Genomic DNA, 19999 nt, shown 5'->3' on the forward strand with positions numbered 1-19999 from the left:
TTTGTAGGATTTGGATCACTTTGATCCAAAAAATCTGGATTAAACTGATCTCATCAGAAGGGTGGATTCAGCATGGATTTCATGGCCAAAATGTAATGAAAACTTTAAAAATGTATCAAATAATACTATATTTGGATCATGCAGTATCTTACAAGATATTCTATTTATTCATAAGGTTTTAATTTTATTTGTTCATTCGTCAGGCTACAGTGATTAGGTAGGCTTTAACGTATTCAGCCTTTCAGGATAGGCCTACAGCAAAGTAGAAAGAGTTTGGCCTCATAAAATAATCCCCCAAACAGCTGTCAAAATTGACCAAAAACAATAAATTTTATTCTGTCACTAATTGATATATATATTCATCACAATCGAAAATATTTTTGTTTTTAGAATATTTATTAGTGATGCATGCAATGATTACAGAATAACCAAAAAAATAATGCAAAGAATGGCAATCACTGATTTTTGAAATCCAAAACAAATCCAAATCAGAAATAGTGTCTAACTATTGCGTCCCTTGTTGCACGTCCTGTTTGCTCGTTCTGGCAGAATGCAGGAGGTTGGTTAGGGTCTCCAAGGGGCTCAGGTGCATCATTGTCAGCACAGAGAGGGACATTGCGCTTAGTAGCGATGTTGTGCAGGACAATACAGGCAAGGGTTATGTTGCATGCTTTCTGTGGTTCAGCTCTCAGGTAGTTAAGGCATGCAAAGCGCCTCTTAAGAACTCCATTTAAACGCTCAATTGCACATCTTGCTCTGCAATGAGCAGTGTTGAAGCGTGCCTGCGCCGGTGTATTTGCTGTTAGAAAAGGAGTCATCAGCCATGGTAGGAGTGGGTAGGCACTGTCTCCTAATATTACGCCATCCGGTCGGTTGGTTTGGAGGTCTCTATATAGAGCGCTCTCCCTCAGGATGCGTGCATCATGGACAGACCCAGGCCACTTGACAACGCAGTTGGTGATGATGAGGTCAGCATCACACACAAGTTGGACATTGATGCTGTGCCTCCCCTTTCTGTTTATAAACTCCCATTCATTCTCATGAGGTGCTTGTATATGCACATGTGTGCAGTCGATTGCTCCAATAGTATTGGGCATATTCCCCAAAAGAAAAAAGCTGCGCTTGGCCTGGGCAATCTGGTTGTCCTTTGGAAAAGAAACAAATTCATTGACCAGGCTGGCCAGTGCGATTGACACATCTCTCACCACATCACACACAGCTGATTTCACCACTCCCATATAGTCACCAACAACTTGATAGAAAGTCCCACATGCATAAAATCGGAGAGCAATGAGGATCTGGTCTTCCACAGACAGACCGTGACTCCTTTGGGTTCTGTGTTGAAGTTTTGGCCTGAGAAGGTTCACAAGGTACTCTATATCAGCCTTCCCAAAGCGAAACCGGACATACAGCTCCTCAGTGGTGTATTGCTCCAGTGGCTTGGTACGTTCAACATACACCCTTTGACGGTATCCTCTCCTGGCAAAGTTGTGGTGGCGGTGGACAACACCTGCCATTTCACTGTCTCTCTGTGAATCCTCTGAGAAAGGCTGATTTATATGGCAGTGTAGTTGGTCTTTTCAAACACACCTATTACAACTAATTAGTTTTGGCTTGCGTTCAATTGAGGCAATTGGACCCAAGGCCTATAATTGATGAACAATGTTCACTATAGTAAAGCAACGGAACCATGGACTCAAGAAGCTGTAACTTCACTGCTGCTGAAACCAATGCACTACTAGAGGGTGTTCGGTGCCATTATGGAACAATAGTGGGAAGTTTTAATTCTGCTAAGGATACCAATAAAAAGAAAAATGATGTTTGGATTTTAATCACAGAAAATGTGAATGCCATAGGGTCTGGCCAGAGGAGGACCACAGACCAAATCAAATTGCGGTGGAAGAATCTTAAGGCCAGGGCAACCAAGGACCATGCTGAAGCCAAAAACCCACAAACAGGCAACAAGCCATTTAAGAGGGGGGAGATTACACAGATGTGGTCCTCGACATCATTGGAGGTGAGAAGTCGCAAGCTCTCCATGGTATTCAAGGTGTTGTAGGGGATGGCGAGCCTTGGATTGAGGAGGAGGAGGAGAATCTGCCAGTTCCTCCTGAGGCTGATCCAGATAGCATATTTATATTAAATCTCAGCTCTGTTCCTGAGGAAGAAGCTGGATCCTCATTGGTTGAGCCAGTGGTAGTTGCCACAGGATCTCAGAGGAAAGGCTTGAAGCGCCCTTCATCAAACAAAGATGATGATTACAAGGCACTTCTGCTAAAAGAGACTGAAAGGGCAGAAGCACAGCTTCGTCTGGGAGAGGAACAACTGACTCTGACCAAACTGCAGCAAACCAAGGCCAGACTTGAGATCCGCCTCCTAAAGGATACGCTCAGACAAGCTGGTCTCTCCACATCAGATGAGGAAGTCTGAAATTATTGTGGAGTATTTGACATTAAGTCTTTTTTTTTAATTCAATACATCTATACTTGATACTTGTTATAAATATCCTCAATGTACAGTGTTTGTGTTGTAGGTCTCAGATGAGCGGACTGCTGGAAGAGGATGGGGTGGGGTTTTTCTTGTTTTTAGTTTTTTTTTTTTAAATGTGTGGGTTTTCATTTCAAATAAAAATAAACTTATATTGACCCCACACTGGCTATTCTACTTGTTGCTCTTTACATATCTATAGTTCTACATTGTGATTTCCTATCCTTATTTGAGCACTGGTTATCCAGCACTGGTTATCCAGATTTGGTGATCCTGAAAAGTTCCTATCCGGATCAGATTGATCCAATCCGATGTTGCTTTAAAAAAACTGGCTCCAAAAGTAAGCTGGATTACGTGATCACGGATCGCAAAAAAAGGATTACTAAATCCAGATCAATTTTATCCGGATTAAACCTTTTGAAAAACCGGGCCCTGGAAGTATTATGGATTTTGTGATAACGGGTCGCAAAAAAAGGATTACTAAATGATCCTGAGAAAATAATTCAGGCGTTTAAGAGAATTGTATGGGTGTTCCCTGTCTTATATAGCATTACAGCAGGCCTTTTTCTCCAGGAGACAACAGGAGGTAGAGACGTTGTTAGAATTCTCCATTGCATTGCTGGGCCTCTTGGAGAAAGTGAAACGGCAGTCTCCTCATGGCATACCGAATGCAGAAGCTTTATTGCATGACCAATTTGTTGAGCACGTTATTGATATTGGCCTTCGTCGTGAACTCAAGCAATTGGTCCGCCGTCAACCTTCCTCTACACTTTTAGAGGTGCGTAGTGAGGCCATGCGTTGGGAATGGGAGGGAATGCCGGGGGCATAAGGGGACGAAGTCAGTCTGTTCCACTGGCTTATGGGGTCCAGTATGCTGTACAGGGTGAGTCGTGTACAGGTCCTCGTAGCTTTCCTTCAACAGAGTTAACTGAATTAAAAGAGAGATGTTAAAATTACAACAAGAGCAGATAAATCCGCTTACCCAGGATTTAGCTTGTTTGCAGGCCCCAAATTCACATAGCCGATCCCCACATTATGGTCATGTTATCTGTAGGAGATGTCAACGCCCTTGCCATTTTGCTCGGGAGTGCAGGGAGGAACCTCCGATTGGTAGTAGGCAAACTCGTCCAGCGCAGCAGTTGGAAAACTAATCCCTACCGAGTTGCAGAGCCACAACTCGGTTGGGGAGTTATCAGGCTCAAGTGTTGTAAACGTTTCCACTCCAACGTCTTGTTTAGTGTCCTCCTGCCCTCATCTTAATGTTCTTATTGGCGGGGTCCAGGTGCCCTGTTGAATAGATACGGGCTCTATGGTTTCTACCATAACAGAGAGTTGTTTTCTGCAGTATTTTGAGCCATGGGGGCAGGAGCGACATAAGTCTTGCCAGTGGTTTCAACTTACTGCTGCAAATGGTCTTTCAATCCCCTACATTGGTTACATGGAGCTAGATGTTGAGTTTTGTGGCAAAGTGGTCCCAGATTGTGGTGTTCTGGTTGTCCGAGATCCTCCTGGTAGTTCTGGGTTGAATGTCCTGGGTGTGTTGGGAATGAATGTCCTTAGAAGATGCTACCAGGAGCTCTTTGGGCAACACGGCATATCCCTTTTTGCCCCTAGTTCTGTGATGCATGCACTGCAGCATTGTCATCAAGCTAATACTCAGTTTTCTGTTGATCATGCTGGTACAGTTAGGGTGCGGGGGCATGGGGTGTGTCGCATTCTGGGGGGCACGATGAGGCTTGTAGCAGCAACCTGTTCAGAGCATTATTCTTAGAGACATCTTAAGGTACCTTGAACGGTGTTTTTGTCATTTGTTTACCTGAAGGCATAAGTGAAGTGAGGTCAGTCACATCTATGGTAATTGTTCATACAACTCTGGTAGGTCCCACAGTACAGGCGCAGATTGACTCTGTAGATATGTCGATTTTGTCAGGGGAGGAAAAAGCTCAGGTTTGGGCCCTACTCCAAAAATACCACTTTGTGTTCTCAGCTCATGAGGGGGATTTGGTTTGCACTAACCTTCTTTCGCATGATATTCCCCTTTTAGATGACAGCCCTGTCAGGCAACGGTACAGGAGGGTCCCCCCTTCGGTGGGGAAGGCGCATATTAACCAGCTACTGGAGTCACAGGTGATAAGAGAGCTGTAGTCCATACGCCTCTCCTATTGTCCTGGTTAAAAAAGACTGTAGCCAGCGGGTACAACCAGGTCCCTGTCACGGAGGCGGATCGACCTAAAACTGCTTTCTGTACTCCATTTGGCTTGTTTGAGTGGAACTGGATGCCGTTTGGTCTCTGCAATGCTCCCAGCACCTTTCAGCGATTGATGGAAAGGTTGTTTGGTGACCAGCAATGCCAATCTTTGTTGTATTTGGACGACATTATGGTGTTCTCTTCCTGTGTTCCAGCATTTAGAACGGCTGGAAGTGGTGCGGGGTCGATTGGGGATTGAGGGACTTAAAGCTAAGCTCCAGAAGTGTGCGTTTTTTCAGTGCGAGGTAAAGCATTTAGGACATGTTGTGTCATCTCAAAGGTGTCACTACGGATCCAAGCAAGGTGGAGGTAGTAGCCCAGTGGCAGACCCTAACTAGCGTTTCGGAATTGCGCTCCTTTCTGGGCTTCGCCAGCTATTATCGCCGTTTTGTGGAGGGGTTTGCTAAGTTGGCTGCCCCTCTGCATAAATTGGTTGCTGAACTGGCCGGAGGCAAGTCTAAGAAATGTACGGGACCCATGAAGTTGGAGTTCTTGGCGCTCAAGTGGGCCATGACGGAGAAGTTTCATGAGTATTTGCTGGGGCACAAATGTGTAGTCTTTACTGATAATAACCTCCTTAGTCATCTTGCATCAGCAAAGTTGGGGGCGACTGAACAACCTTGGGCAGCACAACTTGCTGCTTTTGATTTTGAGGTAAAGTATAGGTCAGGGAAAAGTAACCGAAATGTAGATGCTTTGTCGAGGCGGCACCCACCTGATTGCAGTGGGGTGGAGGGTTGGCTTCCAGGCACTGCAGTCCCCCATGTTGTGCAGCAAACAGGAGGTGTAATGTGATTCCTCAAACCACTCAAGCAATTATTTCTGTTCTGCCTAGTCATTCTACTACCTATTTGGTTTCTCTGCAGTGGGCAGACCCGGTTATGCGCTTGTGATCGATATGATAGCTCTTCACGCATTTTGCGGCTTAATCTCCTGATAACGCCGAAAGTAACTTAAATTGCACTTCCAGTTTTGATTGTACAGATAAGAGCAATAAATCAATCAAATCTGTAAAGGGTCTACTTTTTTTTGTATACACTTATGATAAAAACAAAATGCTGTACTTTTGTAGAATAAAGAAAATAAACAGAGTGCGTTATCTGCCATCTCTGTCTCTGTCACCTCTCTTCACAGACACCTAAATGAAACAACCCGAATCTCAGCGAATACTTGCCTCAAATACAAGATAAATATATGTATAGAAAGCTTGAAATGTCTCCTTATAAATAAACAGATTCAAGTAAAAAACAAATAATCTATTTTTATGTAATTTGTATGAACATAAGGACTGGTCCAGTTTCTCCTGTATCATCTCATTATAGATAATGTGTTCCCGCCTCCCTCTTAGCACGCTGTTCATATGGAAATGAACTGAGGTGAGCCATGTAATCACATACACGCCCCCGAAAAATTACATAAAACGTCAAGATTCATCATAGAACTACTTACTTTTTTTCTGCGCGTTTGGATGATGGCACGCTATACGCTGCACTTCGGATGGTCCTGGACAGCGACGAAGAGGCTACTTTCTCCTCAGAGGAAGAACATGACTCAGATGACGAATATTTGCATTTTGAAGAACGTCTGGACCCAGCTGAGGATATAATTCCTGACGAGTAAGCCTTTTATTATTACCTTCAAGATTTAAAATGTTGCTCAGCTATAGCATATTTTATATCTACATTTGGACGTCTCGAAACAGGCTAGACTAAAATCAGAGCAAAGCGCGTATTTAACTATATATTATGATATATGATGATGATATTATAGCCTATATAACTATATAATACATATATAAGGCTATAGGCCGATATAAACATAAATAGGCTACAATATTATATCTCTTATTAAAAAATGAACCATGTTTTTTTGTAATCTATTTTATTTTATTTTTTTTTACATTGTGGATTGTTTAGACTGTTTTTCCAAATGGTGAAATTGTTTACCAACTTAGCTTTTGTTGGTGAATATCAGATGTGGTAAAAGTTTCAAAAACGTTATACCCGGCTATTGGCGGTCACGATCGTCCGAGGTGTAAATGTATCATAAAGCTGCAAATGTCGCTGATAAGTGGGCCATCGGCAGACATATACGCGCGTCTATTCTTATTAATGATGTAATATATTATCAATTATGAATCCTCTGGTAATTGCTAACAACAGTTTCAATTTTCTTTTAGGACTGTGGCTGCATCACCGGCATCATGCATAACAAAGGCACCGCGAGTGCCGTGTTTTGAGTTCGTTGGAAAATCATACTGAGTAAGTACAATACTGTGCACTTTTATTATGCCTATGCCTAAATAATATGGAAACATTATTTGTGGTTTGGATGACACAATAAGCATCTATTCTTATCAATGATGTAATATATTATCAGTTATGAAATCAGTTGATATACATGAAAAAAATAATATTGTAATTTAGCTATAGTAAATACTATAGTAAAGTGTATTGTACTGTATATATTATAGTATTTACAACACTAATTCTTAATAAATGTCATCAGTTGTTAACAACAATTTTTTAAGACTTCAAATACACCACCTTCATGTTTTACCTACATCAAAATAAACAAATAAGCGTCCCACTTGGTCATGGAAAACAAGGGATGATACTGACATGGCTCCACAGGCTCTGAGATTCCTGCCCACAGAGGGAACCTGGACCACAACTAAGACCATGTGATGCACACACTCCCATGATTCTATTCAAAAAGTTTTTTTTTCTGAAACTGCTGTGTCAACTCTGTGTCGAAACACCAATGCTCAGGCTGCCAGGGCATGTGCAAAGGGACATAAATATAAATGGACAGATGTCAGCATCATTGAGCTGTACTGCTACAGTGGGCTACTCTTCTACATGGCCATGGTGAAGTTGAGTTCCATCACAGACTACTGGCGGCAGAACAATCTTTCTCTGTTTCTTTTCCTGCCACAATCATGTCAAGGGACAGATATCACACCATTTCATAGAATCTGCACATGAGTCACCCAGATGCAGACCAGGAACAATGACAAAAGAGGGGCACAGCTGAACATGACCGTCTTTTCAGGGACAGACCCCTTATGGACACTATCTTGCTTGCATGTAAGGCCATCTATCATCCAAGAAAAAATTTGGCAGTGGATGAAAGAATGGTGGCATGCAAAGCAAACACAGGAATGACTCCAAGCCAACCAAATGGGGATTCAAGTTGTTTGTTCTTGCGGACTCATCAAATGGATATACTGTAGATTTTGCTGTTTACACAGGAAAGAACCACTTTCCCACAGGCCATGGACTTTCATATGACACTGTGACAACTCTGTTGGACCGTACAGTTTTGGGCTCTGGGTACCATGTATACATGGATAATTTTTACACTAGTCCCAAGCTCCTAAGAGACTTGTTTTTGCTTTGAAGTTCGGTGCATGTGGGACTTACAGAGACAACAGGAAAGATTGCCCTCGGAATGCAGCTAAATCACTCACCAAAAAATCTGTGAGGGGCTCCATCAGGTGGATTTGAGACAAACATCTTGTGTTTGTGAAATGGATGGTCACACAAGAGGTGTCTGTCTGCTCCACCATCCATGCTGCTTATACAGGTGACAATGTGCAAAGGAGGGCGAAAACACTAAATGGATGGAGGACAAAGAGTTTTCCATGTCCTGCACCTGTGACTGCCTACAACCAGCACATGGGGGGCGTTGACCTGTCTGATCAGCTGTTACAATACTAAAGTACACAGCACAAAACAATGAAGTGGTACAGAAAGCTATTTCTACACTTCTTGGACATTGCTGCCACCAATGCTTTTATTGTGCATAAAGAGCTTTATGGCACCATGACCCACAAGGAGTTTATGGAAGAACTAATTGCAGAGCTCTGTGGTGTGTCACAGAAAATACCACCAAAGCGGACCAGTGCTGACCATGTGCCTTTTCCAGGAACTGAGCAGACCTCAGATGCCACTACTGGTCGCCGGACTTGTGGGCTTTGCAAAGCATGGTAAGAGGCAGGACACTCCTTGGAAATGCCAGGCATGTGATGTGCACTTGTGTGTCCAGGTGAAAAGGAACTGTTTCCTAGAGTGGCACAAAGATGTATAACTGTGCAATTCTGGGTACTATGTGACAAAGTGACCCCCTTTTTTTGGATGTTGCACTTTTCCTGTTTACAATTATTATTTTTTTGCACATTTTCACCTTGATTGTGTCTTCTGTGTTTTTGCTAACTTCTAAAGTTATTTTGTGTGATAGTTAAATATTCTAAATAATAAACAAAAAATATATACATTTATTTTTTGTCCTCACATTCTTTCTTGTAACTCATCCCTCTCAGTCACACGGCTGACTGAATGGCTCATTATGCAGCTCATTATGTGGGCCTTTGTCTTCTCAGGTGTGAAGCACAATGATATTCATGATAGTTCTCGCCCTCTCGCATAGACCCTTTCTACACAAAAAGTGTCTTAGAAAATTTAAATCAATATATTATTTTCTGTAAGTGAGTAAACAAGATGATTTTCACACATAAATTAGAAAGAAAAATTCTAGGCTACAAGCTCCAGTTGTCAAAAGTCCCGGAAACCAATGTTCTGTATGTGTTTTATGGCCTTATTCAAGTGATTTAACATTTTTAGTTTTTCACTAACCACGCATAACATTTTATTTCTCAAAAACACAATCATATACATACATGCTGCTCACTTATTATTATTATTATTATTATTATTATTATAGCCCAGTTTGTGCTGATTACAGTGAGATTAGACTTTAGCCATTTAGATATTTATAAGAAACTGAAAAAAGCACAAATGTCAGGGCATGACAAAACTTCTCCAGGCCCCAAAAATACCCTTAGACCTCAGAGGGTTAAGGAGGTTTCTGAGTTTTTGGAAACAGAAAGTGTTTTCCTAGCGTAGAAGAATGTAGACAGTTGTCTAAGTCCAGTTTAGTGCTCCGGCATTGGGATCGTTTCGTAGAAAGAGCCGGTGTGTTATACCGACGGGTGTTTCACCCTGATGGGGGTGAGGAGCTTTATCAGTTGATTTTGCCCATCATTTTGAGAAGCAGATGTTCTGACACAGCTCCATCGGGAGCATGGACATCAGGGCATTGAACGAACCACTGAGTTGGTAAGGCAACGATGCTATTGGCCGGATATGTCTGCCAAGGTGGCCCGTTGGTGCCAGGAATGTGAAAGGTGCCAGTCTGCCAAAGATGTTCAGCCCATTGGTCATAGCTTCATGGGCCATCTGTTGGCTTCGAGGCCAGATGAGATTTTGGCTATTGATTTCACTATGAGAATATTTTAGTAATGACTGAAGTTTTTACTAAATATACCCTGGCTGTCCCTACACGGGACCAACATGCTGCAACGGTGGCTCAGGTTTTGGTGGTGGAGTGGTTTTATAAGTTTGGGGTTCCTGGTCGGATTCATTTGGACCAGGGCCGCAACTTTGAATCCTCCCTTATTCACCAGCTCTGTCACCTTTATAAGGTTGAGAAGTCTTGCACTACTCCTTTTTTTAGTTTGGGGTTTGGCCAGTGTGAGCGCTTCAATAGGACTCTGCATAATCTTCTCCGCATGCTGCCTGTTTCGAGGAAGAGAGACTGGGTATCTTGTCCTCCGCAGGTACTCTTCTGTTATAACACCACCCCACATCAAGCGACTGGGGAGTCCCCGTATTTGATGTTTGGGCAAGAACCGCGGCTCCCAGTTGACTTTTTGCTGGGGAGAGTTCAAGAAGAGGTGGCGGGTAGCGTCAATGACTGGATTGTGGAACATCAGACTAGGCTCCAGGTGGCATTTGAAGGTGCACGTGAGCGTTTGAGGGCTGTTGCTGAATGACGTAAGGCACATCATGATCAGAATGTGCAGTGTACACGATTAGAGGAGGCCAAGTTGGTTTACCTACAGGAGTGTGGCATGCGAGGTCGCCACAAAAATCCAGGATATGTGGATTCGGTGGTGTACCAAGTTGTGAAAGCGCCAAAAAATGGTGGTACTGTATACACAATCGCGCTGATGGACGAGCTGAGCAAGGTAAAGCATGTTCACCGTTCCCTGTTGAAGGCCAGGATTCAAAGAGGTTCTCCAAATCAGAACCCTAATGATAGCCCTTTGAGTGGAAAAGCGTTGCCTTCTGAAGATGAGCTGGATATGGGTGACTTGTTGGCTTTAGTGCCCGAAGTCCCTCAAGCTTGCCTCTCCATGCCACCTAGGTTGGCATTAAGAGATTCAGTCTTAATGGTCGAATCGGCACCACAGAGTGGGTTGGCACCCTCTGGGTCTGTGACAGGGGTGCCAGCGGCCTCAGGACACTTGTGTTCTGGAGATAGGAGCTTACCTCCCGTATCCATGGCTGTATCTACAGACCTCCCTGTTCCTGATTTAGCCGCACTGAGAAGGACAACAAGAATTACTGCCGGCCAACAGCCAAACATTTATAGTCACCCACGGGCTGTGGGTGAGGCGACCAGTAAGGCAATGTCCTCATCTGAGGCTGCTTCAAGTGAGATTTCAGTCCTTTATAGGCCTTGGTGTTGAGTCCTGTGTTCTAGGGATTTATCTTTTTGTATGGCATCTTAGGGACGACGATACAAAAAGCAGGAATAGATTGTGGCAGGATGGTTAGATCCTCCTATATTGATTGTTAGGATTGTTAGCCTATCAGTAGTTATGGGGTGAGCGTATAAAGGGTGGAGTTGCGTCACTTGGATGTGTTGCTCTCAGGTGCCCCGTCCCTTTCTGCTACCAGCGTTTACACTGTTGTTAGCAGTGTGGCTAACTTGGTCACGGCTCACTTAGGGTTCTTTTTGTGCATTTATCTGAAAGGTAAGCATTAGAGTAATGTGACTTTTAGCATCTTTCTACTCTTGTCATGCTAATGTTAGTGTTTTGTATTATTATTATTATTATTATTATTATTTTGTATCACTTATAGCCGTATGACATCAACTGGTTAATTTTGCGACCTGTGTTTGGTCAGAATGCTTACTCGGGTACGTGTAAGAATTATAGTGCAAAGTTTAACCATACTGTGGGAACTAGTTGTTTGTTTTTCATTACAGCAGTCCGTTGCTGCCCGCTCCTGGCTCCCATACCATCGTGTACATCGTTTATGGCTCTGCTTCGGTGTGGCATTTGGCTGCATTTTTTCCAGTTTCTGTTAACAACTTCTGGTTCCGATTCGGTTCAAGTGCTCGTGCTAGCCCTGTCCATTTAATGTGGCTGAGGTGCTCATGCGTTGGAGGGTTCCTGCTGTAGGGCGGGACTCTGAACATCAGTATTAAGAAGTGTTGCTGTCTTGTTCCTAGTTGGTTTGTTTGTTTGTGCATTTGGTTCTTTCCTTTTTGTATTTCCTTTGTTGGATGGCTCATATTTGGCCTATAACTTGATATCTGTACATTTCTTTCCTTTTTGTATTTCCTTTGTTTACTTGATGTGGAAGGCCGGATTTAAATTATCTAAATTTAATATTTGATTGTTAATTTCTTTTCAGCCCAGTGTGTATTTCATTTTGTTTTTTCAGTTTTGTTAATTTCTTTATTCTCTTGGGAATATTTTGTTTTGCTTGAATTGTAAATTGGCTTCCTTTTTGTTTGTTTTTGATCTGGTTTGTTCATTTACAGGTGCTGTGTGTGTCTTCCCCTGACTGGGATAATGCACATTAAATATCGCATGTGATTTATCGTATGGCCCTAGTACTTACACTTTTAGGATGAAATCTACGGAGTGTTTTATAAATGAGATGTCCCCTTTTAGGACATCTATTTCACTTACATAAATGCTTAAAGGTGTAATTTACTTAGGAAAAAAAAACTCAGTAACTGATTATTGATGTTCTCAAATTAGCTTTTATACACCAAAATTCATGTTTAGTGAAGCTCCTCCCACAAACCCTGCACAACGAAACACACAGAGGTCAGAAGTCAGAAAGAGCTCTATCATCAAGTATGTTTACACACACAAGGAATTTGACTTGGTGATGCGAGCTTCCAGTGCAGAAGAAAATACAGACATTGGCTGTTCTGGTGGTCTGTAGCGCTTACCAAAAGGCAACAGTTCTAAGAAAGAGTGGACTGGGTGTGTGGGCTCTAAAGTAGAGCCCGACCGATATGAGGTTTTTTTTTAAGGGCCGATACCGATATTAGGGAGCGACAGGCTCATATCGGCCGATAAAATCGGCAGACAGATAAGTCGGTCAGGCTCTAGTCTAAAGTGATTTTCTTAGCCCTTTTCCTCACTCTGGAGGTGTAAAGATCCTGGAGGTTGGGCAGGGGGGAACCACCAATCCTCTCAGCAGTCCTGACTGTCCGTTGTAGTCTCTTGATGTCTGATTTGGTAGCTGAGCCAGACCAGACAGTTAAGGATGTACACAGGACAGACTCAATGATGGCCGAGTAGAACTGTTTCAGCAGTTCCTGTGGCAGGTAGAATTACGAAGGCTGAACTGTTACAGGAAGGTTAAGTAAATGTCTGAAGTGCAGATCAGAGCAGGTAGGGGTGTGAGACTGGGCTTTTCAAACTGTCAGTAAAACACATTCAGATCATTCAGATTGTCAGATTGTCACACAGACTGTAGGGGTGGTGTCTTGTACTTGTTGATGTTCCTCAGACCAGTCCAGAGTGATGCCTGGTCGTTGGCTGAAAACTGTTTTTTTTCAGCGTTTCAGAGTATTTTTTTAGCCACTCTGATCTCCTTTGTTAGTCTGTTCCAGGCCTGGTTATACAAGATTTTATCCCCACTTCTGTGAGCATCCTTTTGGCATGACAGAGGTGTTTGTCAAGTCAAGTCAAGTCATCTTTATTTATATAGCGCTTTAAAAAAAAAAGATTGTGTCAAAGCAACTGAACAACATTAATTAGGAAAACAGTGTGTCAATAATGCAAAATGACAGTTTAAGGCAGTTCATCATTGAATTCAGTGATGTCATCATGCAGCTCAGTTCAGTTTAACCCTGTGGAGTCTAAGGGTATTTTTGGGGCCTGGAGAAGTTTTGTCATGCCCTGACATTTGTGCTTTTTTGAGTTTCTTATAAATATCTAAATGGCTAAAGTCTAATCTCACTGTAATCAGCACAAACTAGGCTATAATAATATGTGAGCAGCATGTATGTACATGATTGTGTTTTTGAGAAAAAAAATGTTATGCGTGGTTAGTGTTTCGTGTCAAATTACATTCATACTGTTAAAATTACATTATCACTGTTCCACAAAGGACGTTTTTGCATTTTAATTTCTTCTCCAGATGGTGAAAACTGTAAGTATACACAACATGCTCTTAGAAAAAAACTGAGCTTTAGACAGACGAAAATAAAAGTCGTTCATCAACACTTTAAAATGCATTTCCCAACTAGACAATACAAAAATACATTACTTAAGATCCTTATAAACACATATATAAACTTACGGCATTGCCTTGACAGTGCTTTAGTGAGAATGGCGACAGATTGCTGACCGTACCATGCTGGATTTCGCCTGCTCTGTTTACCATGAAACCGAAACCGGAAGTTATCGCGGCCGAACCGGAAGTTAACGCGGCCGAGCCAGAATCAAAATGTCCGCTAATATTTTTTAAATAAAACTTACAAATACACATGAAATACTTATAAGAAACTCTTAGAAATGCTTCATTTAAACATTTTTAAACCATTTAACATATTTATTAAATTATTAACTGCCTTAAGGGCAACACAGTTAGTGAAAAACAAAAAAATGTTAAATCACTTGAATAAGGCAATAAAACACATAGAAAAATTGGTTCCCGGGACTTTTGAGAACTTGAGCTTGTAGCCTAGAATTTTTTTTTTCTAAATGATGTGAAAATCATCTTGTTTACTCGCTTACAGAAAACAATATATTGATTTAAATTTTCTAAGACACTTTTTGTTGGTAAAAGTCATATGCGAGTAGGCGTCAACTATCATGAATTCACACCTGAGAAGACAAAGGCCTGCATAATGAGCTGCATAATGAGCCATTCAGTCAGCTGTGTCACTGAGAGGGATGAGTTACAAGAAAGAATGTGAGGACAAAATAAATGTATATAATTTTATGTTTGTAGTTTATTTAGAATATATTTAATTATCCCACAACATAATTTAATATTCACTTGTGAGTGCAGTTAAACAGTTTATTAGGAACAATCAAAGCTGGCTTTCAAACTGAATTTTTTGCATCATTACTCCAGTCACACAATCCTTCAGAAATCCTTTTAACAATGTTATTTTCTAAAAAAAAAAAAAAAAAAATTAAAAAATTGTTATTATTATCATTATTATTATTAATGTTGAAAAGAGCTGAGAATATTTTTTTTTTTCAGTTTTTTTAGGGGGGATAAATTGAAAGAACAGTAATGTTTATTACATTTGTTACAGTTACATTTATTGTTACATTTATATTATTTACATCAAGCTTTTGAATGGTATAGTAGTGTATATTGTTATTGAAACTTCATAAATATTCCACTTGATTATACATTTAGTCAGGAATTATAGTTTGGAAAAAGTCTTTGGAAAAAGTCTAACTAGTAAAATGTTTACACGTTATGTGAAAACTAGTACAAGTATATAAATAAATAAAAAGAGACTTACTCATGTTTATGATCTCTGCTGAATAAAGTGCTTCATTCTTTTTTTCTGAGGAAACCCAAATCTCAAATCCTCAACCACATCACATCTTGTTTGGGTGAATTATGTCTTATTCCTCTCATCGCGAAGCAAACAGTAAAATAAAAAACAACTTGAAGAACAATCTCGCTGCGTTGTCTTCTGTTGTGTGGGCGTATTCAAAAGCCGCACGCTTCAGTGAAACATTTGAATCTCAAAAGCGCGCTCGCGCGGCGGGGGCGTGGTCGCATTAGAAGATAATGAAGGGAGACGTGAAAAACGGACATCGCGTTTTCATATGGATTACTTTATCAGAATATTTGTTTTCGGCAGCACTTGTTTAGTTTAAAAGTAGACATGTCAGGCTTTCTATAGATATCTCTCTCATGTCTCTGTGTTGAGTATGCACTGAGTTACAGTTCATTTTTTAGTTTAAAAGTAGACATGTCAGGCTTTCTATAGATATCTCTCTCATGTCTCTGTGTTGTTGTTATCTTTATTTAAGTTCTTTTCGGGGAGAAAATACCCCAAAAGCGTATACGCGTTAATCGACTTCAGAGGGTTAAATAGTATCTGTGCAATAATTTGCAATCAAGTCAACGATATCGCTGTAAATGAAGTGTCCCCCAACTAAGCAAGCTAGAGGCGACAGCGGCAAGGAACCAAAACTCCATCAGTGACAGAATGGAGAAAAAATCTTGGGAGAAAACCAGGCTCAGTTGGGGGGGCCAGTTCTCCTCTGACCAGACGAAACCAGCAGTTCAATTCCAGGCTGCAGCAAAGTCAGATTTTGCAGAAGAATCATCTGTTTCCTGTGGTCTTGTCCCGGTGGTCGTCTGAGACAAGGTCTTTACATGGGATCTGTCTCTGGGGCTCTAGTCCTGGTCTCTGCTGTCTTTCAGGGCTGTAGAGGTCCTTTCTAGGTGCTAATCCACCATCTGGGCTGGATACATACTGGATCCGGGTGACTGCAGTGACCCTCTGACTTGGATACAGACTGGATCTGGTGGCTACGGTGACCTCGGAATAAGAGAGAAAGGGACTAATATGAGCATAGATGCCATTCTTCTAACGATGTAGCAAGTACATCGGGTGTTATGGGAAGTGTTCCCGGTTCCGGTTTACCTAATTAATGCAGCCTAAAAATCCTTTAACGGATTTGGATATTAGAAGTGTATTAGTGTGTTATGTGTAAGCCAGGTTAAAGAGATGGTCTTTAATCTAGATTTAAACTGACAGTGTTTCTGCCTTCCGAACAATGTTATGTAGGTTATTACAGAGTTTGTGCTCTAAATAGGAGAAGGATCTGCCGCCCGCAGTTGACTTTGATATTCTAGGTATTATCAAATTGTCAGAGTTTTGTGAATGGAGCGGCCGTGGAGGACTATAATGTAACAAGAGCTCGTTAAAATACTGAGGTGCTAAACCATTCAGGGCTTTTTAAGTAATAAGCAAGATTTTAAAAGTCTATACGATGTTTGATAGGGAGCCAGTGCAGTGTTGACAGGACCGGGCTAATATGATCATACTTCCTGGTTCTAGTAAGAACTCTAGCTGCTGCATTTTGGACTAACTGGAGTTTGTTTATTAAGCATGCAGAGCAACCACCCAATAAAGCATTACAATAGTCTAACCTTGAGGTCATAAACGCATGGATTAACATTTCTGCATTTGACATTGAGAGCATAGGCCGTAATTTAGATATATTTGCTTACCGTGGTGCCGTTTGTGTTTCCCAGTAAACCACGGTTTATTATTATTGAATGATAAGAATGTCCTGGTGTGGATGCACATATCCTCACAGAAACTTGTATATGAAGTTACAGTCTCTGTGAGCTTGTCCATATCAGTGGCAGTAACTTCTTGTGTATTTGGTGTAATACAATGTGTTTATACGGTTTAAGGTTAAAAATTGAGTAGCTTTTTTGTGTACTTCTACTTTTTCAAGTAATTTTTAAAATCTGTAATTTCACTTTTACTTAAGTATTGTACTTCGCTACATTTTAAAACACATTAATTACTGAGTAAAAAAAAAAAAAAAAAAACATTAATAAATTTGCTCCCTGTAAACTACTGCAGTAAATAATGGACAGGAGGGCAAACTGGCGCTAAATTCACAAGAAAGATGCAGGAGTTAGTGGTGCAGACACCGCTGAAAACGAAACCCCGTCATATTCTGAAGTTGAATTTGAAGGAAATGAAGTGAACCCCTGGCCATATTTATGCTCTATTTTGCAGTGTAAGCTGTGTTTGCCTAGGGAGACCAAACTAGCAGCTTATAAAATCTCGACATCAACCCTTTGCAAGCATGTAAAGGTAAACGAAATAATTGCACCGTTGCATTGGTGGTTAAAATGAAGCTTTGACATTTTAGCAAGAGGTTTTGCACAAATTAGCCAAAAAGACAGTGGTGCGGGAGTGTGCGATATATATTGTCTGCGATAATATCATAATTGTTGTTTTATTAATTATGTGTGCGTGCATTTAGAGTGTGATTCAGTCTGCTAAAATGCATTTAGAATGATCTCAAAATTGAAGATATAGGGGCAGAAAATTTACATATTTATATCATTTCATATAGTAAATCAAAATCACACAAAGAATGCCGTCATTTCCTCCAAAAATCATCATGACTACACACACACACACACACACACACACACATATCAGTAATATATATATATATGTCAGTAAACAAGTTGAGACTTGCGTTTTAGACACCATATTGCCTGTTCTTGCTCTATTTCTACAACAAATAATAATTCCAAACACAGCCACCAAAGCACAGTTTTGCGTCTCTGAGCAACATGACAGTGTTTCGTTCCAGAATTAATCAACCGTTTAAATGATTCGGTTCAATCACAATGACTCACTTATTAACAGTGACTTGCTGACACATACTGGCCATTTTAATTTCACATTTAAAGTATCTTATAGTATCTTAAAGTAATTTCTTATAATTTCAAATGAGTATTCAACATTTTATGTCTATATCAAAACATTATTCATGCATTTGTAACTGCAGGTTAAATGCATTCTTGTCCTGCAGTAAACAGTGTATAAATACATCTAAATGCCACTTCCGATGAAGCTTCTGCGTTTCCTCTGCATTAAAAGATGAGTTTGTTGATACTGCTTTGCCTGGTAATAGCCCAAATGTCTTATTACTCTAAATAACTGATTCCTTTAATTTAAAAACAACTAGTTTGAGATTAATAGGCCTATCCCAGGGGTGTCAAACTCAGTTCCTGGAGGGCCGTAGCCCTGCAGAGTTTAGTTCTAACCCTGCTCCAGCAAACATATCATGTAGTTTTTAAATAAGACTAAATGATTAGATTAGCTGGATCAGGTGTGTTTAATTAGGGTTATATCTAAACTGTGCAGGGACTGTGGGCCCTCTAGGAACTGAGTTTGACACCCTTGGCCTGTCCCACTAATGCCTCCCTCCCACTGTTAAAATGTAACCAAGTAATTTTTACTCTGAGTAAATTTTAAATGAGCTACTTTTTACTTTTACTTGAGTAGATTTTTAGACTGGTACTTTTACTTGTACTTAAGTAAAATTTCTTTAATGTAATGGTACTTTTAATTGAGTCGAATATTTTTTGTACTATTTCCACCTCTGTTCAAAAATATTTCAATCAGTGAGGTCAAAACAGGCTTGTAAATCCCGCTCTGCTTCATTAGTCAATCTATTAACAGTCCTTAGTACAGGTTTAGCTGAATCTGTTTTCAGTGCCGCACTCTTGCACGTGTCTGGAGGGATGTAAACATTCACAAGAATGAACGAGGAAAACTCCCGCGGTGAGTAGAACGGTTTTACAGTTTATGAAGAGTGCCTCTAAATTAGCACAGCATATCTTTTTCAGCGTTGTTACATCTGAACACCAACTTTCACTGATGTAGAAACACAATCCACCACCTCTCGTTTTCCCCATTAACTTCACAACTGTTACATCTGTAAACCACCTTTAGTTGATGTAGAAGAATGGCCTGTCGCCGTCTGACTTCCCTGCTAAATCTGCGTTGCAGCAGAGTTTGAAAAGTCCTTGTTGATGTGGGTGAGGAGAAGAAGTTTATCTGTTTTGTTAAGAAGGGAATGGACATTTGCAAGATGAATGCTTGGGAGTGCAGTGATACTATACGTATTGTGGAAAAAGTAGTTTCAATGTAACTAGCTACTTTTTTGGTAGTAACTTGTAGTGAAGCTAGTTACTTTTTTCAAAGCTTAGCTACTTTATCCTATGAGTAGCTTGTAGCTTATCAAGCTACATAATGTTTTGGACTGTTTGGACACTGTGAGCATGTCTCGTCTTTAGGGTTGGGTATCGATTGGGTTTTTTATGATACCGGGTGCCATATCGATACTTTTAAAACAGTACTGGTGCCTGAACCGATACTTAAAAAAAATAAAAAAAAACAATAAAAATAAAAAAAATCCACAAAATACTATAGATAACATTAAAGAACACTGAAAATATTACAAATAAATCCATAGCATTCACATGCACCTTGGATGCTCATATTTCCCAAGTTGTGCTTCCCTTACTCTAAGGCTAATATCTCTGTCAATCACTCTGATATTTAGTTAAAATTAGTGCTGTCTGTCACTGTCTTTAATCAGTTCTGTGAATGACTGTATGGCCATTCTTTATAAAGTAGCAA

General features: G+C 40.6%; 1 protein-coding gene and 1 pseudogene across 1 annotated transcript; both read right to left on the minus strand.

The window, feature by feature from the left end:
- Positions 1-19999, minus strand: part of LOC109092172 — a 1055107-nt pseudogene that overhangs the window by 263955 nt on the left and 771153 nt on the right.
- Positions 489-1924, minus strand: LOC122144434 (putative nuclease HARBI1). The gene has a single exon (XM_042755358.1). It carries the CDS (start codon positions 1515-1517, stop codon positions 489-491), a length of 1029 nt encoding a protein of 342 aa, XP_042611292.1. The 5' UTR covers positions 1518-1924.

Source organism: Cyprinus carpio, unplaced genomic scaffold, assembly GCF_018340385.1.
Source record: "Cyprinus carpio isolate SPL01 unplaced genomic scaffold, ASM1834038v1 S000006675, whole genome shotgun sequence".
NCBI lineage: Eukaryota > Metazoa > Chordata > Actinopteri > Cypriniformes > Cyprinidae > Cyprinus > Cyprinus carpio.

Excerpts from the sequence above, each read along its gene's own strand:
- LOC122144434 (XM_042755358.1), bottom strand. The coding sequence starts at position 1,517 with ATGGCAGGTGTTGTCCACCGCCACCACAACTTTGCCAGGAGAGGATAC.